The sequence below is a fragment of the Bubalus bubalis genome, chromosome 3, assembly GCF_019923935.1.
Source record: "Bubalus bubalis isolate 160015118507 breed Murrah chromosome 3, NDDB_SH_1, whole genome shotgun sequence".
Taxonomy (NCBI): domain Eukaryota; kingdom Metazoa; phylum Chordata; class Mammalia; order Artiodactyla; family Bovidae; genus Bubalus; species Bubalus bubalis.
Window position 1 is genome coordinate 7256101 of NC_059159.1, and position 21790 is coordinate 7277890.

A 21790-nucleotide genomic window follows, 5' to 3' on the forward strand; every position below is an offset into this window, starting at 1 on the left:
AGGCCTCTGGCTGCTGTGCAAGCGTCCATCCTAGCAGGGATTGGCACGCAGGCAAGGCTGCACTTGTCCCACGCCCAGCCTGGGTGCAAGGCTGCTGCGTACAGTCGCAAGGGCCGTGCACTGCTCAATTCCAGGGAGTGCCCTCCCTCCAAAGGTTACGATGTGGTGATGAGGTGGCCTGCCTAGGTGAGGTCGAATGTCCCCAAAACAGAGGACAGTATCTTCCTCTGGTTCCAGCCTGTGGCTGAAACATCCATTACTATTGAATCAGGGAAACAGATTTCTGTGGTCCAGGGGCTGGCTTCTCTCTCAAGCCCAAAGAACACTTGTGAACCCAGGCTGGATGCCTTTTGTTGGGGAGGGTTTGTTTTCCCTCATCCTCTTCTTTTTCTTTCTGGATAGATGCTCTCCTGTTCTAGAAAGCACCATCACCACCATCATCAGTTGTATTCATGGAATGCTCCCTGTGGTTGGTAGAACTCTAGGCCCCCAGGGGATGGCCTTTGGCTTACAGACAGACTAGTTGAGGAATTTATAGGGTAAGCAGCTAAGTAATAGATCTGATGACATTTCTACCTGAGGTTCCTTGTGAGTTGTGTAAATGTAGGCTTATAAAGTGGATCCCTGGGGCCTCCAACGGGAGTGGGTGAGCTGACATGCTGGGAGTTGTTGGTGAGGCTGCCTGTCATTGCCTGGCAACCGTTTGGCTGTTGCCAGTTGATCCTTTGCATCTCGCCCCCCTCCTCTTTGTGACCTACCTGTCCTCAGTGTGCTCGGCAGGCACCGCTCTCCCGTCTCCAGCCTGTGGTGGATGTGCCGTTGGCAGTGACGGTCTGGGTCTCTCCTTCTCAGAACTTCTCAGAAGTTCCCCTTGCACTTGCTGCAGCGGACAGTGTTGGAAAGGGGGGACTGGACACCGGAAGGCTGTGCTGGGGGCGGTGGAGCACCTGAGTTAAACCCTGTGGGCTGTTGCACAGGAGAGACAGTGCTTGCTTAGTTGTGGTTCCCCCAGAGCAGTGTCTTTTTAGAAAGCTAAAGGGGAGTGTGCCCTGGGAGCCGGGGCTGGGGGTCAGGAGTTTCCTGGGCACTTTGCTAAAGCTGCTGTCCAAAATCGGTGTGACTGCCTCTGAAGCCGACCCCTCCTCCCCCGTCCTCTGGGAGACTTCCTTTCCTTAACCCCTGAACAGCCCAGGCCCTTCCTTTCCTATCCCCACTCAGCTCTGGGTTTGGCGGGGCCTGGGGTGGGGCCCCCCGGGGAACTGTGCTAGAGAATGGGGAGGGCAGAGGCTGGCTGCAGAGGAGATGGTGTTGTCTAGGAAGCAGAGCCCTGGAGAGACTGTCTCAGGTCCAGCCCGCACTCAGGTTTTGGACCTGTTAGGCCGTTTCATCTCTGCCGAGGTGTTCCTGCCCCAGCCTTAGGGTGGCCTGGAGGGAGGCAGAGAACTCTCCTGTCCATTCCCAGGGTCTTTTGCCCCCACGTCATCCAGGGGGTCCGTTCTGACAGCTTCCTGTGTGTCAAACTCGGGGTCCCGGCGTGATGCCCAGGCCCTGAATGAAGCCCCAGGAGGTCCGCAGCCTCACTTTCTTCCGGGGACGAGGCCCGGTGTCCTGTCCCAGCAGCACCTGGGCAGGAGCATCTGCATGCAGTTGGCGGACGGCTGCTGGCTGAGCTCTGCATGGCACCGCTGAGTGGCTCTTGGAGGCCCCCCCACCTGGTGGGAAGGAGTTTGGTCCGTTGTTGGGATCCACAGAGGCTTCCTTTCAGGGCTGTTCCCTCCCTCTCCGGTCCCCCGGTTTCTGCCCTCCTGGAAGTCACTGCTCCAGTCTTCTCACTTGTCAGCCCTCTCCCCTCCCCTAGGACGTGCTGCTATTGATAACTCTCAAGTCCCCTCCCCTCCTTCCCGCAGCTCGAACAGAGGAGAGGGCTGCGGCTGGCGTGGCTCCATGCTGGAGTGTCAGGGATCTGGGGCACTTCCCCCGGTAGGGGCCCTCACCTCGCCCAGTGACACGGGCCCCAGGAAAGGGATTGGGGCGGTGAGAGGCCAGGTCCTCCTTGATGCCGGCAGCTGCCCTGGGGGCTGCGGGCCGACAGCAACCATTTCCTGCCCAGCCTCTCCTCCGGTGGGCGCCTCCCGAGCCCCGGGCTCCCCGCGGTGCCTCCCCTGCTGAATGGGCCAAGCCCCCGACATCTGGCAGAGCCGCTGCCAGCTTTCCCCTCTCTCCCACCCCTGCCCCGCCCTCCTGCACCGGCGGTCTCCTCCTCCGCCTCCTCCCTCCCTCGATCTGCGGCATGACTGGGAACAGGCTGAATTAATCAGCAGATTGAAGCTCCACTCCGCTGCTGCCACCGCGGCACCGGCTCCTCCTCGCTCACGCTCCAGCCCTCTCCCCTGTTCTCCCCTGCCCTCCCTCACCCTCTCCGTTTCCCCGTCTCCTTCTCACCCTCCCTGGGGGCAGTGTTGGCAGCCCGGTAGCTGACTCGCTTGTGGCCCAGGTGCTGCCCCATGCTCTTTAAGCGGGCAGAGCTGTGGACGGCCCCTCAGGGCAAAGGCGGCAAAGTGAGTATGCCGGCTGGGCTTGACAGCCCCGTCCCGCCTGCCCGGCTTCCCCGCTTTGTGTTGGAGGCTTTGGATTAACGGTGGGGTCGAAGGTGGAGGCTGGACCTGCATTAGAGGGAGCAAGGACTGTGGAAGGAGCCTGGGAGTGGGAACCAGGAAGCCGGGATATGGAGCCCGCCCACCCAGCCCCTGAGTCACCCATGGTCACCCAGAGCGGGACGGGAGCCCACGTTTCCCCGTGGGGCACCCTCTCACGGCATCCCGGGACCCAGGTCACCACGTACAAGGCTTGGATGCCAGCCCGTCCTCGGGGCCGTGAAGGAGGCGTCTCCCCCTGGACCACATGGGTCTTGAGACAGGAGCCGCCAGGGCTGGGAGGGGGAAAGGGTTTCTTCCTGGGTCTTGTCCGCAGGAGGTGGGGAAGAAGATGGGTGAAAGTGTCCGGTCCGTATGAGGAAGAGGAGGAGGGGCCGCCGCTTAAGGCTTTGAGTTGCTTGTCGGTGGAGTCGATTCGGGTCTGTCTGGCCCAGCTCAGATGAGATTCGTGGTGATGCTTGTCATATGTCCTGGAGGACAGTGGCCGAATCTCTGCTCCGGTGATTCCAACATTGTGGAGTCCAGATTTGGGTCCCCTGCCCGCTGCACCGGCCATGAAGGCTGTGACCCAGGGGACCTGGCAGAGGGTCAGCTGGTTCCGATTAGTGGCTTTGTGCTGTGGCCGAGGCCAGTTCATCATTGGTCCCCTGAGTCTAGGGGACCTTGAGTCCACTTTTTCCTGAAACAGGTCAAACAGGAAAGAAGACGGCTGCTTTGCTGAGGGAACCTCAGAGGAGTCCTGACGGGTCTGGGGGCCAGGGCGGAGTGGGCGGCTGAGGGCTTCTGCTTCTGGGCCACCGGAGAAGCCTGACCATGGTGGCACAGGGCAGCCCAGGTGTACTGGCTCTTGAAGCCTCATTAGACTGACCCAGATGCTTAGCTCTGGGCCCTGGGGAGCAGATTCGGTTCTGGAGCAGGTTCCTTAGGTTCTGATTGGACCAGACAGAGATCCGTCACCACCTGCTGCTCCCTGAATCCCCGGGCCTGACCCGTGTCCTCCTTTGGTGATGAGATGGAGAGGGAGTGAGGGGTGTGGTGGCAGCCCTCCTGAGCCCACCCCTGCTGGGGCCTCGGGAGTGGAGGCTGAGCAGCTCAGAGAGTGGGACATGGTTGCTTCTGCCCAGAAAACCTCAGTGTCGGGGAAGAAGCAGGGCCGCCCCTCCCCTCTGGCGTGGAGACCTGGCTGCTGACCCCCGAAGCCTCCTGGAGGTGCCTGGGGGCGGGGAGGAGGAGCGTCTGAGCATCCCTCCGGGACAGGTTCTCCTCGCCCTTCTTGGCCTTGGTGGATGGAGAGGAGCAGACCTTAGATGGAGTGCGTGTGACCTGGGTTCTTATCTCTCACACCAGCCCCAGCCTTGCACCAAATCCGCTGTGGGTGCCCAGCCTCACTCAGTGCTTTTGAGAAGGGCCGCCGGGAGCCTTTTCTTTCACCAATTTCCTCCGCTTCATTTCTCACACCTCGTGGGTGGAGAGCCTCGGGAAAAGCAGAGAAGCAGTGGTTTTCCCCACACCCGGGCTCTGCTGCTGGAGAGGGGGTTGTCATCAGGCCTCGTGTGCAGCCATAACAGTTAGGTTTGCGGGCCACGGAGGGTCGACTGAAGGGTGGTGTCGGGCCCTGGGGCCTCTGTGCGGGCAGGTGCTTTCCTCAGGAGACATATAATTACAATGGCTCATTTTCCCCTTGCTGTGTTGCCTTTAATCACCAGTCTGGAGTGGGTGCTCCAGACCAGACACAACATGCGGGGGGCTGACTCACGGGGGCTCCGTGCTCACCTCCCGCTGCCCCGGGAGCTTCTGCTGCCCTCTGGCCCCTCCTCCCACCACTGGAGGGGAGCAGACTCTAGGTTCCAAGAACCTGGAGGCAGAGAAGGAGCTAAACGATCGCTGGGTGGGAGGCTCAGGGGGTTTGGGGTGCCTGAAATAAGGCAGCGGGTACAGGCCAGCTGCAGGGCAGGCGGAGGGCAGTTGCTGAGTGTTCATGGTCTAAAGGCCCGGCCAGAGGAAGGCTGCGCCCCGGCTGCTCCCTTAGCCTTCCTGAGCCTGGCACCTGTTCCGGCCCAAGCAGCTCTCCGGGTGACTCCGCAGCCCCATGGGCTTTGTCAGCCCTTGCTTTCTCCTGCCCTTTGGCGCACAGCCTGTCCACCTCTGCCAGCCAGCCCTCCCCTGCCCGCAGGAGGTGTACTCACTTTAGTTTCTGGAGACCTGGCCTAGGCAAGTCCACCCTGGGAACTCGCACTCCCTGCTGGGGAAGGGAGTTCGGAGGGTTGAGCCCGGGGGAGGACGGGGCAGGGGGAGGACAGGCGGGCCTCCCAGACTCTCTTCTTCCGGGGTTTTCCGGGGACGAGAGGGGCAGGCATCCCCCTCCGGGGCCAGCCCCTTGGCCCTGGACAGACCCTTGGTCACCCTTTGCTTTTCTCTTCCTCCTTCCTGTCCCTGGAGGCTTTCTTCTCTCCAGCCAGGAGTCTAGGTAGAGGTGCTGGCCTTACCTGGTACTCCTTTGTTCTGGACCATGGGTTCTCGGCCCGGATCCCTGCCAGAGGGAGGTGTTTACCCTTAAGGGGGTGCCAGCTCCCTGCCTGGAGGCCCATTACTTCCTGAGCTGAAATGACCAGTTCTTCCCTCTTGGAAGAGGCAGCTCTCATCTCATAATCCCCCAGAGCCTCTGTGGAGAGCAGGGATGGAGGGGTTGAGGTTCAAGCAGAGGAGCTGGGAGGTCTTTGGGTGGGACCCGCTCTGGGGTCCGTCCTCACCCCTCAGGCTGAGAGAGCTGGCGACAGGCCCGCGGCGCCCAGTCTGCAGCCAGGGGATGCCACCTCAGGCCATCAACCCCTAGTGGTGGAGATGTGTATCTGGCGAGGGGCTAGGCTGCCATGGAGTGGAGGGAATATGGAGACCGCAGGGAGGAGGAAATCCAGAAACATTAGTGGACAAAGTCAGGGCAGGACCCCAAGGGTAGGAACGGAGAGGCAGGGCTATGAACCCGGGCAGCCAGGGCCCCACTGGCTTAGTGACGCTTGGCCGGGACCCAGTGAATAAACCCAGACCCTCTCTTGGCGCCCCAGGGCTAGGCCTTCCCTCTCCTTGCTCAGAACTTTCCCTGGTGAAAGCCCACGTTGGTGCTCTTCAGGTTGCCCTGGGAAAGACTCACTGCTCCCCCAGGCCCTGTCTTTCCCGGGGGCCTTCTTTTCCCCTGGACCCCCAGCTGGGGATCTGTGCCTCAGATCCCCCCAGAGTGGGCCTCACCTCCAGAAGTGTTGATTGGGTAGGTCTGGGGTGGGGACCCAGACTTGCACATTTGTAGAAGCTCTAGGCAGCTCTGCCATAGGTCCTGGGTTGGGCTTGCCAGGTGGCACTAATGGTAAAGAACCTGCCTGCCAACGCAGGAGACGCAAGAGGTGCGGGTTCTATCCCTGGTTCGGAAAGATCCCCAGGAATAGGAAATGGCAACTCACTCCAGTGTTCTTGCCTGGAGAATCCCATGGACAGAGGAGCCCCGCAGGCTGCAGTCCATCGGGTCACAGAGTCAGACACAACTGAGTGGCTGAACACTTAACAACCCTCATTAAGGTGTCCTTGATACCCGTGAAGCTACGTGTACGTTCGTTCATTCATTCATTCAGCAAGTATTCATTGAGCCGCTGCCCTGTGTCTGGTAGGAGAGTATAGACATGGAAGAAATCACCACCTGTTTTCAAGGAACTGGCTGGCTGGCTGGTGGGGGAGCCAGACAGGCACACCTACGATGGCAGCGCTCTGCGGCGCCGCCTGTGAGCCAGGTCGCCCTGGGGTGCCGTGGGAATACAAGCCTCCCGCAGTACGTGCAGCCCTGGGTTTTGGGAAAATTTCCCAGAGCGGGTGGTGTTTGAGCCGAGTCTCAGAGAAGTAAGAGTTGTCTGAGGCAGGGAGTGTGTTCTTGGCTAGGAAAATACAGGAAGATGTTGGCACATGAGCTCACGGAGCTGGGCATGTGGCAGGAACAGCAGGAGAAGAGGCTGGAGAAGATCCCAGACCATGCTCAGGAGTCTGGGCTGGATTTTAAAGGGAAACAGTGTCAGTTGATCAGATGCGTGCTCCTTGGCTGGGATAGAAGGTAGGCACTGGGAGGCGGGAAGGGGAGGCAGGGGTTGAGGGGAGGGGCTGAAATGCCTGGGTGAGGTGGTAACTTGCAGGAGGGCTACTGGCTCTGGTGGGGAGAGCTGGGCGGCAGTTTCGGGGTTTCGCACGTGTCGACTCACAGATACCTATGAACGATCTGTGGATCAGTTCAGAAACGGGTCAGAATTTAGGACAGTGGTCAGGCTACAGGTCAGATTTAGGAGTTGGAAGCTTATTGCTGGCAGGTGAATCCCTGTGGCTGATGTTTCCCTGGAAATGTACACAGTGTTGTGGATGTCACAGGAGGGACTGCGGGGTAGGTGGACAGGACGGAGGAAGCGAGAAGCCCAGGAGAGGGGGTCTCAACGGCAGAGGTCAGGCTGTGGGGCCACAGAGGAAAACGTGCCAGCAACCACCTGGTCCGTGCCTCGTTCACCCACCCTCAGCGAGCGGGAGTGCGGGGTGTGGTCAGTACAGGCCCTTTCCTGGGAGCGGCTGCTGCAGGGAGCAGCCTGGGGGCAACCTCTTTCTGAGCTTGTGTTCTTCCTGCCGTCAGTGTTAGTAGCTTCCCTTTAATGAACTGGTGATAACAGACGTTGGTGGGGTTTTTCTCCTTCACGTTTTTACTAGGAGAACTTTAAGCTAGTACCTCTAGATTAGCTCTCTTCTCCCCACTTAGAAAGCGGAAGTTACTCTTTGCAACTGACCCCACGGACTGTTCAGTCCATGGAATTCTCCAGTCGAGAATACCAGAGTGGGTAGCTTTTCCCTTCTCCAGGGGGTCTTCCTGACCCAGGGATCAAACCCAGGTCTCCCACATTGCAGGCGGATTCTTTACCAGCTGAGCCACCAGGGAAGCCCCTCACACTTAAACAATCCACATTTTCCAGCCAGAGAACTGGGAAAGATGGCCCCAGTGCAGTAAGGGGAGCTGGGCGGTGAGCACGGCCCAAGTGGTGCTGGGCTGCTGATGGCAGTGGGTCAGGAGTTGAGTGAAAGGAGAGTTAGAAGACGCTGAGCCTAGAAAGGTATGTTTCTGGTCCTGTTTTATTTTACTTTTTGGCTGCGCCAGGTGGCCTGCAGGATCTTAGTTCCCCGACCAGGGATCAAGCCTGTGCCGTCTGCATTGGGAGCGTGGTGTCCTAACCTCTGGACTGCCAGGGAAGTCCCTCTAGTTTTGTGTTAAACTGGGCTTTGAAGAGCAGGGACTCTGTACCTGCACATCTTTTCACTCGGTGGGGAACATGCTCATGACCCCTACCGCTTGCCAGGGGCTAGTGAGGGGGAGGAAGGTTCTGGGGAGGCCGGAGGGGAGGGGGCCTGGGCCTCCCGTGGGATGCTGAGCGCCACCCCTCTCCCCTCCAGGGCGAGCCGCCCTTGGCCCTGGGCCTGTCCACCCGGAAGGCCCTCAGCATTCTGAAGGAGCAGCTGGAGGCAGTGCTGGACGGACACCTGAAGGAGCGGAAGAAATGTCTCACGTGGAAGGTGACGCGTCCTCCCGGAAGCCCAGAGCCTAGCTGGTGTCCTGGTCCGTGTGCGGGTGGGAGAAGAATTTGCAGACGTGAGGCAGAATGAGAGGAGAAGAGAGTTTTCTAGAGTGGGAGCCGCTGTGAGCACAGCGGGCCGGCTCAACGGAGAGCCGAACCCTTTCAAAGGCTGGCAGCCAATTTTTATACCCTCAAGACAGAGAAAATTCCTACTGGAATGATGGCGTTAGGTGATGGGACGCCATAGGGCTGATAATAGGGTGGGTATTTGACTTAATACAGGGTCAGGGGACTGGCTGGTTTAGATCCGGAGGCTCGTGGCAACAGTTGCTATGGGGCTTGGTCAGTCCCAGAGATTTTTATCCTGTGACCCTGGTCCAGGGCTCCACACCTGTGGCCGTGGTATAGGGCTCCACAGTTGGGGTGGCGGAAAAGCTTGGGAGGCCCATTCTCAGGGCCGGGACTCACCCTGTCCTCCTGGGCAGCATGACCAGACCGAGGCATCCCTAAAAATCAAAAAGGAGTCACGGTTCCTTTCAGAGTGGTGTCCCGATCCCCAGCCGGGACTGAAGCAAGATGACGGAGGCAGCCACGGCGGGCAGGATCGGGTGGGCTAGGGAGGAAAGCAGTCAGATCCTAGCAGGTCAGAGAGTCCCAGCCCCTTCCTGCCCCCCCGCTTGTCCCCCAGCCTCTCACTCCCCGGCTCCTCCCCTCCAGGAGATGTGGAGAAGCAGCTTCCTGCACCATGGGAACCGCTGCTCCTGTTTCCACTGGCCGGGCGCCTTGCTCATGCTCCTGGCCGTGCTCCTGCTGCTCGCCTGCTGCGGGGGCCAGCCAGCTGGCAGGTATACGCAGCCTTCGGCCCTGGGTGGGTGGGTGGGTGGGGTTTCTTCCTGCCTCTCGCAGCACAGGGTCTGGGCTTGTCCTTCTCCTGTCCCCGTACCCACCCGGGAGACAGGGAACTGCCCCCCACAGTCAGAGCCTGGGTCAAAAGAGAGTCTGCTTGGCCAGCTGCTGTCAGAAGCAGAAGGGAGTGGGGAGGGCAGTGTGGGGCCCTGGGTTGGCTGGGCTGCAGAGCCCCCCGCCCCCCACTGGCCAGGACCCCCAAGATGCCCTCCCCTCTCGCTGCCAGCCACGGGGTGGAGCTGGTGAACGCCTCAGCGCTCTTCCTCCTGCTGCTCCTCAACCTCGTCCTCATTGGGCGGCAAGATCGGCTGAAGCGTCGGGAGGTAGAACGGAGATTGCGGGGCGTCATTGACCAAATCCAAGGTGAGGCCAGGCAGGGCGTGGACCTGCAGAGGGGCCGGTGCTGGAATGAGTGGTGCAGGTTGACACAGGCCTTCTGGGGAAGCAAGGAGAGCAGACCCGGATCCCGAGGTGCGTGCTGGATCCAGCTGGTGTGTGCGGGGCTCTGGGTGAGGCTGTGTCTGTCTTTCCACCTTCATCAGATGCCCTCAGGGATGGCAAGGAGGTCAAGTGGCCAGATGCCATGTATCCAGACCTCCACATGCCCTTCGCACCATCTTGGTCTCTGCACTGGGCCTATAGAGATGGACATCTCGTCAACCTGCCGGTTAGCCTGCTGGTAGAAGGAGACATCATAGCTCTGAGGCCAGGCCAGGAATCCTTTGCTTCCCTGCGGGGCATCAAGGTAGCTGGGGGCTCCTCTCCTTCCCTGGAAATTTTGTGGGAACGTCCACCAGCAGTGGTGGGAGGGTCCCGGGGCTTAATCCTGACGCTTGCTACCCAGCTTGCAGGTTTCCTGGCATGCGCTCTAGGAAAAATGGAGAATAGCTGGAACATCTTTCTCTTCATCATGTTCTTCCTTCCCTGTGATCCTTAAGTTGCTAGGAAACCCATCCTCCAGGCTCTCCCCACCCCACCCCAGGTCACTCCTTGCTCACTGATGGTCCTTAACCTGGTGAGATGTCTCTGCTTCGCTGGAATGGTCAAGGAAGAGTGGCTTCCCCGGAACCCACTGATTACCCTCCCCCTGCTCCTCTTCATCTCTGGCAGGACGACGAGCACATCGTCTTGGAGCCGGGAGACCTGTTCCCCCCTTTCTCACCACCCCCGTCCCCCCGGGGAGAAGTGAAGAAGGGGCCGCAGAGCCCCCAGCAGCACCGGCTCTTCCGTGTCCTCGAGACCCCCGTGATCGACAACATCAGGTGGGGGCGCTGCGCCGTCCCCCAGCCTCTCCCCCCAGAGCCTCCCCCTGTGAGCCGTGAGCCGGCGATGGCGACAGGAAGGAGCCTGGTTCGTACCCGGGCCCCTTAGAGCAGGCATCTGCGGGGCCTTCGCTTTAGCTTCTTGTGAGGATTCTTTTTTTTTTTCCAGTTTGTTTGTTTGGCTGTGTCAGGTCTTAGTTGTGGCTTGCAGGCTCAGTAGGTGCGATGTGCGGGTTTAGTTTCTCCACGGCATGTGGGATCTTAGTTCCCCATCCAGGGATCGAACCCATGTCCTCTACACTGCAGGGTGGATTGTTAAGGAAGTCCCTTTCGTGAGAATTGTTCGACTGGGTGATTGACCCCCTCTCAGTCTGGACTCTGAAGGGACAGCTTCAGAGGTGGCCATGGGCCACAGTGGCCAGCAGGCCATTCTCCCAGGGCCAGGGCCTGGGAGAGGAGCAGGGAACTGCAGGACCCAAGGCTCGCCCGAGTGTAGGACCATCTCTTTCTACAGGTGGTGCCTGGACATGGCCCTGTCCCGCCCGGTGACCGCTCTGGACAACGAGAGGTTCACAGTGCAGTCGGTGATGCTGCGCTATGCGGTGCCCGTGGTCCTGGTGTGTGCGGCGGGGCCGTGGCGGGGGCAGCGGGGGGCCGGGGGCTCGAGGACCCTGGGAGCCAAACTCAGGCAAGCCTGTGAGCAAAGACGGGAGGGTCCAGGTGTGAGCCGGCCAGCGCCGGGGGTGGGGGAGTGTGAGTGGTCAGAAGGTGGGGCGCCTTAGAGCCTGAGTCCCCCCTGGGGGGGGGTGGCGTTAAGGCAGTGTCTCTCCTGTCCCCCACAGGCCAGCTTCCTCATCACCAACGCCCTGCGCTTCATGCTCAACGCCCCGGGCGTCACCACCTGGCAATACACTCTCCTCCAGCTGCAGGTAAGACTGCCCTCTCCTCTTTCCCCGGAGACTGGGTCCCCTCGTGGTGCCCTGACTGCCCCTCCCACCCCCAGCCCAGGGGTCTCCCAAACTTCCGCTTTGGAGTGCCTGCTTTCCTTCCCCCCTTCCTGCCTGCTGTCCCCAGCGGTCCTTGTTGCTCTGGGGAGGGCCCCAGGTGCCTCAGCGGGGCTCGCTCTTTCCCAGGTGAATGGCGTTCTGCCCATCCTCCCCCTGCTCTTCCCGGTCCTCTGGGTCCTGGCAACCGCCTGTGGAGAAGCCCGCGTCCTGGCCCAGATGAGCAAGGCCTCCCCCAGCTCCCTGGTCAGTAGTTCCCGGGCCTCGAGGAGGGGGTGTGGGACAGTGCAGAAAGAGCCAAAGATAGGAACAGAAAGACAGAGTGGGCTGTGCCCCCAGCAAAGAGGGCAGAAGTGCAGCCGCCCCACCTCCTGCCCTGCAGCCCAGCACATGGCCGGCTCTGGGCAGCTCTCTGAGGGCTCTGCCTCTCTAGCCAGCAGGGTCTCCAGACTAGGCCCCGGGGACGGCCAGGTGTCCATCCACCCTTGCTCTCAGCAGACAGGGGTTCCCGGGCTGCCCGGTGTCCTTCACAGAGAGGTGCGAGGCCCCCACCCGCCGGCTCCAAGGCCTGCAGGATGGTGGCAGTTTCCTCCCCAAGTCTCACGCCCTCTTCTCTGTGCAGCTGGCCAAGTTCTCAGAGGACACTCTCAGCAGCTATACGGAAGCCGTGTCCTCTCAGGTACCCTCACCCGGATGGATGCTGGCCCTGTACCCCCAGCCCGAGCTCTCCAAGGCCCCTTCTGGAGCCCCCGGGTGCCCCTGCATTATGGCCTTGAGCCTCCCTCTCAGAGCCCCTCTGGCCCCCCGTCCCATGTGGGTAACATGTCACTGCTGGGGGGGGCACACGCTTCCCCCAGACCATTTCCTCTGTCGGTCCCCAAGGCCATCTCCAGGGAAATGTGGCCGAGCACCTTGTCTCTGCCCCCAGGAGATGCTGCGCTGCATTTGGGGCCACTTCCTGCGGGTGATCCAGGGGACGTCGCCCACACTGAGCCACAGCTCCAGCCTGCTGCACAGCCTGGGCTCCGTCACGGTGAGGGCGGCCCCGTGGGAGGACCCTGCCTCGGCAGGCGGCTCTCCGGAGTACCCCAGCAGCCTGGGGAATGCCGCACCCCCATCTCCCCCTGCAGGTCCTGTGCTGTGTGGACAAACAGGGGATCCTGTCGTGGCCCAACCCTAGCCCGGAGACCGTGCTGTTCTTCAGCGGGAAGGTGGAGCCCCCGCACAGCAGCCACGAGGACCTCACAGACGACCTGTCCACCCGCTCCTTCTGCCATCCCGAGGTGGAGGAGGAGGTGCGGCCTGGGCCAGGCTGGCGGCCTCCCGCGGGACGAGGCGAGACGGGAGGAGGAGGAGGGCTCAGGCCTCAGGAGACGGGCCCCAGGGGGCCGTAACGGCCCGGCCTCCTGGCCCGAGGCGACGTCAGGAGCGGGGTCCGAAGCCTGTGCTCCTTGTTCTCCTCAGCCCCACGAACGCGACGCCCTCCTGGCTGGCTCCCTGAATGCCCCGCTGCACCTTTCCAATGAGCAGGAGCGCGGCGGCAACTGGCCAGGCGACGGTCCCAAGGCGCCCGAGCCCCACCCTCACCACAGGGCACACGGCCGCAGCAAACACCTGTCTGGCTCCAGCGTGAGCTTCAGCAGGGACACCGAGGGCGGCGAAGACGACGACCCCAGCAAGGTGAGGGGGTCCTGGGGAGCGGCCACCTCATCCGTCGTGGGGGCACCCTGGCCTCTTCTGCAGAGGTACCGCCCAGCCCGGGTGGGTGGAGCCCGGGGCTCAGACATCCCGGCCCCTGTTCTCAGCTCCGGAGGCCTCGTGCCTGGTTCTCCCACAGAGTAGACCCCTCCCCCTTTTTCGGGTTTGGTGGTAATTGGTTGGGGCAAGACCCTTCCTCCTGATCGCAGCCTTCAAGAGACAGATAACCAATAAAGATATCCCTCTAAAGATACTTCCTCTGGCTGAGAGAGAGGCTTCTCCGTTTCTTGCCCAGTCTCGACAGCCTCCTCTGAGCTGGTGACAGTGTGGCTGAGCACAGATGGGTGCAGAGGGGTGTGGGGAGGGCCGGGAGAGCACGCCCTGCTTGGGGGGGGGTGCCTTCTCTCGGGGGAGCTGCCTGTACCACCCCCTCCAAATTCAGTCTAAGCTCCCCGCCTTCCCCTCCTCCTCTCCTCCAGACCCAGCATGGGCCGGAGGGCGAGCCCTACGAAGCCGAGGACTTTGTGTGTGACTACCACCTGGAGATGCTCAGCCTGTCCCAGGACCAGCAGAACCCCTCCTGCATCCAGTTTGACGACTCCAACTGGCAGCTGCACCTCACCTCGCTCAAGCCGCTGGGCCTCAACGTGCTGCTGAACCTGTGCGACGCCAGCGTCACTGAGCGGCTCTGCCGGTTCTCAGACCACCTGTGCAACGTCGCCCTGCAGGAGAGCCGCAGCGCCGTGCTGCCCGTGCGCGTGCCCTGGGGCCTCTGCGAGCTCGCCCGCCTCATCGGTATGCAGCCTGGCGACTCTTCCCAGGGGCTGGGCCACCGGGGCCAGGTGTGGCCTTGGTCAAGAGCACCGACAACCCTTTGCGCTTCTGATCGGCCCCTTTATCTATTCATCTATGTATTCGTTTATTTACCCATCCATGCATTTATTTATTTGTGGCTGTGCCATGTGGCCTGTGGGATTTTAGTTCCCCCTCCAGGGATTGAACCTGTGCCCTCAGCAATGAGACCCCAGAGTCTAAGCACTGGACCACCAGGGAATTCCCTGATCAGCCCCTTTAACCAGGCACCATCGCTTGACGGCGCTCCCTTATCTGGGAAGATAACTGCCGGTGGGGTGGACGGACGAAGGGAAGCAGCCTGGCCTGACTGGGGTTCTCTCCCCTCCAGGAAGGGAGGGAGGTGTGTGGGGTGGGGATCCCCCCCAGAGACCCCAGCTCCAAACACCGGGGCCAGGTGTGGCCTTGGTCAAGAGCACCAGCATCCCTTTGAGCTTCTGATCAGCCCCTTTATCTGCATGTTATTTCTTTATTCATCCATCCACCCATCCTGCAGGCTTCACTCCTGGGGCCAAGGAGCTCTTCAAGCAGGGGAACCACCTCGCACTCTACCGTCTCCCCAGCGCTGAGACCATGAAGGAGACCTCGCTGGGGAGGCTTTCCTGCGTCACCAAGCGGCGGCCCCCGCTTAGCCACATGATCAGCCTCTTCATCAAGGACACCACCACCAGTGAGCCTTCTGGGAATGTGGTGGGGCGGGGCTCTTTTAGGGTGTCTTCTCTCTAGGGAGCATTAGCTCCTCGCTGAGACCTCACACGTGACAGAGATGGGCTTTGGGGATGGGGGCTGGGACTGTGGACGCCGTGGGTTGTGGGACTGTCTGGAGGACTGGCGGCCTCATGTCCATGTTACGCACTCAGTGGCCTTGCCGATAGGTTTGTTGCCATGATGCCTGGGGGATTCCCACAGCCCGCCCCCCACCCAGGGGCTCCTTTTAACATCCTTCTCAGGGGTGACGGTATGTCCTTGGAGGTTGGCGGGAGGGGCGGTGGCTTGGGGCACTCAGGGCTTGGTCCTCCACTGCCCTCAGGCACAGAGCAGATGCTGTCCCACGGCACAGCTGACGTGGTCCTGGAGGCCTGCACAGACTTCTGGGACGGAGCTGACATCTACCCTCTTTCGGGTTCCGACAGGTAGGTGAGGAGGCACATGGCCAGAGGTGAGAACCATCGGCTCTGGCTGGGTACCCAGAGGTCGGGACACCCTGGGACTGCTCGTTTCACTTGCGCCCTGCTTCCCCGGCAGAAAGAAAGTGCTGGATTTCTACCAGCGAGCCTGCCTGTCTGGCTACTGCTCTGCCTTCGCCTACAAGCCCATGAGCTGTGCCCTGTCCTCCCAGCTCAACGGCAAGTGCATCGAGCTGGTGCAGGCGCCCGGCCAGAACAGCATCTTCACCACATGCGAGCTGCCCAGCACCATTCCCATCAAGCTGAGTGCCCGCCGCGGCAGCTGGAGCTCAGACGGTACTGTGGGCCCCGTCCCCAGGGGCCAGGGGCCGGGAGAGCTTGCGGGGGCCTGGATGAGAGCCCAGCAGAGGGGACAGCAGGCACTAGACCTGGAGCACCGTGGTGGCTCCGTCTGGTGATGTGGGCAGGTTCCTTAGTGTCACCTGTGCCCTGCTCACGGCTCGTGGTACTGCTGCAGTTGGGTGACGTATAGAAAAGCGCTTTCTCTGAAGGTTGGAAAGCAGTAGTCTTGGCAGCCCACTCCAGTACTGTGGCCTGGAAAATCCCATGGACGGAGAAGCCTGGTGGGCTGCAGTCCATGGGGTCACGAGGAGTCGGACACGACTGAGCGACTTCACTTTCACTTTTCACTTTCATGCATTGGAGAAGGAAATGGCAACCCACTCCAGTGTTCTTGCCTGGAGAATCCCAGGGACGGGGGAGCCTGGTGGGCTGCCCTCTATGGGGTCGCACAGAGTCGGACACGACTGAAGTGACTTAGCAGCAGCAGTGTGTATAGAGCCTTAGCCTGATTGGAATCAGACAAAAGACCTGGTCACAAACACTGCTACAACAGAGGGATTCAGAGCTCCATGCACCCCTCCCCACTCCGTCAGACACACAGCCTTCCGGGGTCTTGTGACCCAAGAGCCCGTGAACTGAAGCCAAGGCTGAGGGTGGGGCCCGCCTCCTGGCCCTGGACCAGGGATGGTCACCTGACTGATGAGTACCTTTCCTTGTCTCTCCCCCACCATCCCCGTCCACCCCCGTGTCTGTCGGCTCCTTTTCTGTCTTGGTTGTACATGTGTGTGGTCCCCTGGGGCCTGTGTGCTCATTGATCTGGGCGTGGCGCCCACGTGTGTGGCCCCGGGCTGCCTCCTGGAACCCGCCGGCTCCTGGGTGTCCTGGCCGGGCTCTGCGCCTGCTGCCTCCTGAAGAAGGGATCGGGGAGGTGCTGGAGAAGGAAGACTGCATGCAGGCCCTGAGCGGCCAGATCTTCATGGGCATGGTGTCCTCCCAGTACCAGGCCCGCCTGGACATCGTGCGCCTCATCGACGGGCTGGTCAACGCCTGCATCCGCTTCGTCTACTTCTCATTGGAGGATGAGCTCAAAAGCAAGGTTGGGGAGCCACCGACCCCTGTGCTCCCGCTGCCCCTTTCCCCACGGCCTCTGGGGCCCCTCTTGTCATCACCGTCTGCCTGGTGCAGGTGTTTGCAGAGAAGATGGGCCTGGAGACGGGCTGGAATTGCCACATCTCCCTCACGCCCAACGGTGACATGCCCGGCTCCGAGATCCCCCCCTCCAGCCCCAGCCACGCTGGCTCCCTGCACGACGACCTGAACCAGGGTGAGGGCAGAGGTTTGGTGTGGACACGAGGTGGGTGTGGGCCGTCCCCCTTCCTTGGAGCAACAGCTAGAAAGAACCTCCCGGGATCCCTCCTGGGAACCTGGCTCTGATCCCCTGCAGTAGCTAACAGTCTACGGGGTGCGGGGAGAGGAGAGCTTGAGAAGGAAGTTTTGCGCCATCTTCAGGGCTAGGAAAGGCCCCCAGAAGGCTGGCCCCATGGTGAGGGTCAGGCTTTTGTCCCTGCAGCGTCCCGAGACGACGCAGAAGGACTCCTTCTAATGGAGGAGGAGGGTCACTCGGACCTCATTAGCTTCCAGCCCACGGACAGCGACCTCCCCAGCTTCCTGGAAGACTGCAACCGGGTACTACTGTGCCCCTGGAGCCTTGGGGTTGGCAACGGGGCTGGTCCAGGGCAGGGGAGCCAGCGAGGGAGGTGTGGCCCTGAGGCCATGCGCATCTCTGCTCCCTGCAGGCCAAGCTGCCCCGGGGCATCCACCAGGTACGGCCCCACCTGCAGAACATCGACAACGTGCCCCTGCTGGTGCCCCTCTTCACCGACTGTACCCCCGAGAGTGAGTGCTGTGACTGGGCGCTTGTCCAGCCCGGCCCTGGGTGGAGCACTGCCAGCCCCTGGCACCCCACAGGCTCCGGAGGGGTGTTGGTTTCCCATGCAGGGAGCAGAGGAAGCTGGGCTGGGAGGAGCTGGGGAGTCTCGTGGGCAGGAGCCCAGCGTAGCCCATTCTAGGGACTCAGAAGTGACAGTGTTCGTAGGATGTTTATGACATTGCGGGTAGGATGGCTCCAAAGAGGGGCCTGATTTCTGTCGTCTCCTGCCCTGGCCTGTGGGTCTCTGCCCAGCGCCCCACGTGGGGCTCCACCTGCCTGACCCTTGTGCCCCCAACTCTGCCCCCTCAGCCATGTGTGAGATGATCAAGATCATGCAGGAGTACGGGGAGGTGACCTGCTGCCTGGGCAGCTCCGCCAACCTGCGGAACAGCTGCCTCTTCCTCCAGAGCGACGTCAGGTCAGCGCAACAGCCCAGAGCCAGGACTCCCCATAACCGGCCTGGGCCTGGCGGGGAGAGAAGGAAGCAGGGGTGGGGTGGGGCGCTGGCTCCGTCCCCTGGGAGATGGATGGGGTCTTGGCAGACCCCAGCTGATGGACACGCTTTCCCCTTCCCATGCTGAGCAGCATCGCCCTGGACCCCCTGTACCCGTCTCGCTGCTCCTGGGAGACCTTTGGCTACGCCACCAGCACCAGCATGGCCCAGGCCTCGGATGGCCTTTCTCCCCTGCAGCTCTCGGGGCAGCTCAACAGCCTGCCCTGCTCGCTGACCTTCCGCCAGGAGGAGACCATCAGCATCATCCGGCTCATTGAGCAGGTGGGGGCTCTCGCATGCCCGGGGGCAGAGGTCAGAGCCTGCTAGGGTGGGGAGTCGCTGTGCAGGACCCGCCTGGGCTCCCGGGGGTGCTTCACCTGCAGGTGCAGCTCTCCCAGGAGGTTTAGTCTGCCCCGGCCGCTCACTAATGTGAACATCTGCCATATCTGGCCGAAGCGTATCAGCCGCAGGGTCTGAGCGCGGCCACCCCCCTCCCTTCCCGCTCCCTAGGCCCGGCACGCCACCTACGGCATCCGCAAGTGCTTCCTCTTCCTGCTGCAGTGCCAGCTGACGCTTGTGGTCATCCAGGTGAGGTGGGGCTGGCATGGGCATTGGCACCGCACCCCCCCGCCACCGCCGGCTCCTGTGCCCTGGGACCAGTTGAGAGGCTGGGAGGAGGCAGCACAGCCTGAGGGGCCCCCAGAGCCTCTGAGAACCCCCGCTGGCAGAATCGTGTCCCCTCCAGCCCTCTGGGTACAGGGCGAGGCAGCCCCAGGGCTCCTGGCATCTGACTCTTTGCTGGAACCTAATCGGGCTTCCCGGCTCTTCCTGGCCCAGTTCCTCTCTTGCCTCGTCCAGCTGCCGCCAATCCTGAGCACCACCGACATCCTGTGGCTGTCCTGTTTTTGCTACCCTCTGCTCAGGTGAGAGGCCGGGCCGCCCCCCATGTCCAGGGTCAGGATGTCCCCGAGTGTCCCCAGGAGCCCAGGTTCAGGAAGCCATGCTAGTGACCCCCACCGTGGGGGCCCCCCAGCTCCAGGGGGCTCCCTTCCTTGTTGTAGCCTGTCTGCCCAGCAGAGTTGCCCTCACTCTTGGGACTCCTGAAAAGCTTCTCCTAGGGAAGAATTGGAGGACATGGGGACTTCCCTGAAGGTCCAATGGCTAAGACTCCATGCTCCCAATGCAGGGGGCCCAGGTTCAAATTCCGGTTGAGGAACTAGATCAGCTGGTGCAGCCAAGTACATAAATAAAAGTAAATATTTTTAAAAAAGAAAAGCGTAATTTAAAAAAAAAGAGAATTGGGGGACACAGGGTCACAGTTCCTATCCTTCACCGAGTCCCTGTTTTTTAGCATCTCTCTACTGGGAAAGCCCCCACATAGCTCCATCATGTCTATGGCAACGGGGAAGAACCTTCAGTCCATTCCTAAGAAGGTAAGCGACACGGAGCCCATGGGCCTGGGCTTTTCCCAAGGAAGGTGAGTGTGGAGGGGGCTGAGCCCTGGGGGATCGAGGAGGGATTCCATCAGGCCAAGGGGGCGGGGGGTATAGAGTGGGGAAAGCTCCTTGCTCTTATCCCCCCCGGGCCTGCCCACTTCCCGAGGACCCTGTGAACCCAGGCACCTGAGTGAAGGGTCTTTGCTTCCCACAGACCCAGCACTACTTCCTGCTGTGCTTCTTGCTGAAGTTCAGCCTCACCATCAGCTCGTGCCTCATCTGCTTTGCCTTCACACTTCAGAGCTTCTGCGACAGGTCCCGGGCCCGCAACCTCACCGACTGCTCCTCTATCATGCTGCCCAGGTGGGTCCCGCCCTGAACCCTCACCCCTGGGGCCACCTCCCCGGGGCCCCGAGGAGGCTGAGCCCACACATTGCCTTGGCAGCCACGTCGACAAGGCCCCAGCCTGGTTTGACAACTTCACCAACGGGCTGCTGTCGGCTCAGAAGCTTGCCGCTGCCCTGATCGTCCTACACACTGGTGAGGGGTGCCCTGGAGCCGGGTGGGGGCTGGGGGGACTCCCTGGGGACAGGGCCTCTGGCCATGGGAGGTCTGACACGCGCCACGACCCTGTTTTCCCCAGTCTTCATCTCCATCACCCATGTGCACCGCACCAAGCCCCTGTGGAGGAAGAGCCCCCTGACGAACCTGTGGTGGGCCATGACTGTGCCCGTGGTGTGAGTCTCTGGGGTGGAGGGTGGGAGCCAGGGAGGGGCTGTGATGCGAGGTGGGCTTTGGGCCAGGGGCTGAACAGCACCCTCCAGGCGCGCCTCCTGCCAAGAAGGGCAGGGAAGGAAGCAGGGGGCCTCAGCTGATGTGGGGCTGCCGCCTCCTGCAGGCTGCTGGGGCAGGTGGCCCAGACGGCAGTGGACCTGCAGCTGTGGACACACAAGGATAGCCACGTCCACTTCGGCCTGGAGGACGTGCCTCTGCTGACGTGGCTCCTGGGCTGCCTGTCCCTGGTCCTTGTGGTGGTCACCAATGAGGTTGTGAAGCTGCACGAGATCCGGTGAGCCACCGACCGGGCGTGTGTCCCCTCTGGGCTCGGGCGTGTTCCCTGGTCATCTCCTGCCTCACCCCCCCACAGCCTTCCTGCTGCCCGCACCCCATCCTCTGTATCCTGTCCATCCCTGGCCTCGGCGTCTGCGCTAACCTGGTCTTCAATCTCCACCCCACCAGAGTCCGTGTCCGCTACCAGAAGCGACAGAAGCTGCAGTTTGAAACTAAGCTGGGCATGAACTCTCCTTTCTGAGCCTCTGGCCATGGTGGCCATAGATGCCGTGGTCTCTGGGGCTGAAGCCACACCCATTTCTGCGTCTGGGGAGTTGATATCATGAATGTTTCAGGGTTTGCTCTTGCGCCGCATGGCCCTGGAGCCCCAGCTCCCGGTGTCAGACCCAGCTGTGGTCCCCGCCCCATGGCTTCCTGCGGAGACACGGAGCTGCAGCCTCAGTCCAGGACCGTCTGGCTCTTCCTCGCCAGGCGGAGACCCCCGGGCTCTTGAATGTATGACCTCGTGTGCTTAGCAGAGGGGCCCTCGGCCCCCTCCACCTGTGGGCTGCCCCCTCCAGGGCCCCCTGACCTTTGGGCAGAGCCGTGGACTGTGGGGCCTCTGGTGGGAGGGCAGTCCTGGGATGTGCCCGCAGTCCTCCAGGGCGCCACTGGAGGCCGGGGCGGCAGGGTGCCCTCCCCGGGCTCCCGTCGTCCTGTCTTCCTGGGGCAAAGCCCGCTCCTCCTCTGTGGGGGGCCTCATGCTGGGGCCCGAAGATGGAGCCGAGCCCCCGCCTGGTCCGAGAACCTCCTCCTGGGCCACCCTTGGGCAGGCCATGGAGCCAGTCCTGGGGGCATGGCCCGGGACCTCCTTCCAGCCTCAGCCCTAGTTACCCTGTGAGAATGTTTTTACTGGTGTATATTTTTTACTGGAAATGAGCCTTTTGGGAATGAATACAGACTGGTTTGTATTAAAACTTATAAACTCCTGAAGCAAAACCTGTGGCTGGTCCCTGAGGCAGCCACGAAAGGGCCCACACAAGGGTCGGGCCAGTGAGGGAGCCCCTTCCTGAAGGTGAGTTGGGGGGTCCCAGGCCTTCTCCCCACCCTGCACATTGGCGGGGGCGCTCGGGTCTGGCTCAGGCGCAACCCCTGGGCTCAGAGGTTCACGGCGCACATCCAAACACACACAGCACGGTCTCGTGGAATGACACTTTCATTGGTGTTAGTTGGGGGAAGAGGTTAAATGCTTACAGAGCTGGGGCCTGGGCCAGGCAGGTCAGGCTTGCAGCCCCATGGCGGGCAGTGGGTGCTCTCGCTGTGGTCCGAAGCCCCTCCCCCACTGTGTCCTCACAGGCAGTTATAGATAGAATAAATTCCATTTAAAATATATGCATTTCTCTCTGCTTAAAAAATAACATTTACAGTTGGAAACGTTCGGACTCTGGGGATCT

General features: G+C 61.6%; 1 protein-coding gene across 3 annotated transcripts in view; it reads left to right on the forward strand.

Annotated features, from left to right (window-relative positions):
• TMEM94 (transmembrane protein 94) overlaps nucleotides 1-21728 on the forward strand; it is a 36697-nt gene extending 14969 nt beyond the window's left edge. Inside the window, exons 1-31 of one of the 3 annotated variants that reach the window (XM_006045247.4) lie at nucleotides 2321-2558; nucleotides 8115-8234; nucleotides 8954-9081; nucleotides 9369-9505; nucleotides 9685-9887; nucleotides 10253-10404; nucleotides 10919-11021; nucleotides 11247-11333; nucleotides 11538-11654; nucleotides 12031-12087; nucleotides 12337-12441; nucleotides 12539-12703; nucleotides 12873-13088; nucleotides 13586-13901; nucleotides 14455-14628; nucleotides 14989-15091; nucleotides 15204-15421; nucleotides 16345-16523; nucleotides 16613-16751; nucleotides 16998-17113; nucleotides 17224-17323; nucleotides 17667-17775; nucleotides 17943-18132; nucleotides 18361-18438; nucleotides 18688-18773; nucleotides 19202-19283; nucleotides 19501-19649; nucleotides 19732-19826; nucleotides 19930-20023; nucleotides 20185-20355; nucleotides 20526-21728. In XM_006045247.4, the coding sequence (XP_006045309.3) occupies nucleotides 2505-2558; nucleotides 8115-8234; nucleotides 8954-9081; nucleotides 9369-9505; nucleotides 9685-9887; nucleotides 10253-10404; nucleotides 10919-11021; nucleotides 11247-11333; nucleotides 11538-11654; nucleotides 12031-12087; nucleotides 12337-12441; nucleotides 12539-12703; nucleotides 12873-13088; nucleotides 13586-13901; nucleotides 14455-14628; nucleotides 14989-15091; nucleotides 15204-15421; nucleotides 16345-16523; nucleotides 16613-16751; nucleotides 16998-17113; nucleotides 17224-17323; nucleotides 17667-17775; nucleotides 17943-18132; nucleotides 18361-18438; nucleotides 18688-18773; nucleotides 19202-19283; nucleotides 19501-19649; nucleotides 19732-19826; nucleotides 19930-20023; nucleotides 20185-20355; nucleotides 20526-20598 (4116 nt within the window). In that variant the 5' untranslated portion in view covers nucleotides 2321-2504 and the 3' untranslated portion in view covers nucleotides 20599-21728. Of the gene's footprint in view, nucleotides 1-2320; nucleotides 2559-8114; nucleotides 8235-8953; nucleotides 9082-9368; nucleotides 9506-9684; nucleotides 9888-10252; nucleotides 10405-10918; nucleotides 11022-11246; nucleotides 11334-11537; nucleotides 11655-12030; nucleotides 12088-12336; nucleotides 12442-12538; nucleotides 12704-12872; nucleotides 13089-13585; nucleotides 13902-14454; nucleotides 14629-14988; nucleotides 15092-15203; nucleotides 15422-16341; nucleotides 16524-16612; nucleotides 16752-16997; nucleotides 17114-17223; nucleotides 17324-17666; nucleotides 17776-17942; nucleotides 18133-18360; nucleotides 18439-18687; nucleotides 18774-19201; nucleotides 19284-19500; nucleotides 19650-19731; nucleotides 19827-19929; nucleotides 20024-20184; nucleotides 20356-20525 lie in introns of those variants that run through there. The other 2 variants (XM_006045246.4, XM_006045248.4) reach the window with 2 other exon arrangements.
• The last annotated feature ends 62 nt before the right edge of the window (nucleotides 21729-21790 follow it).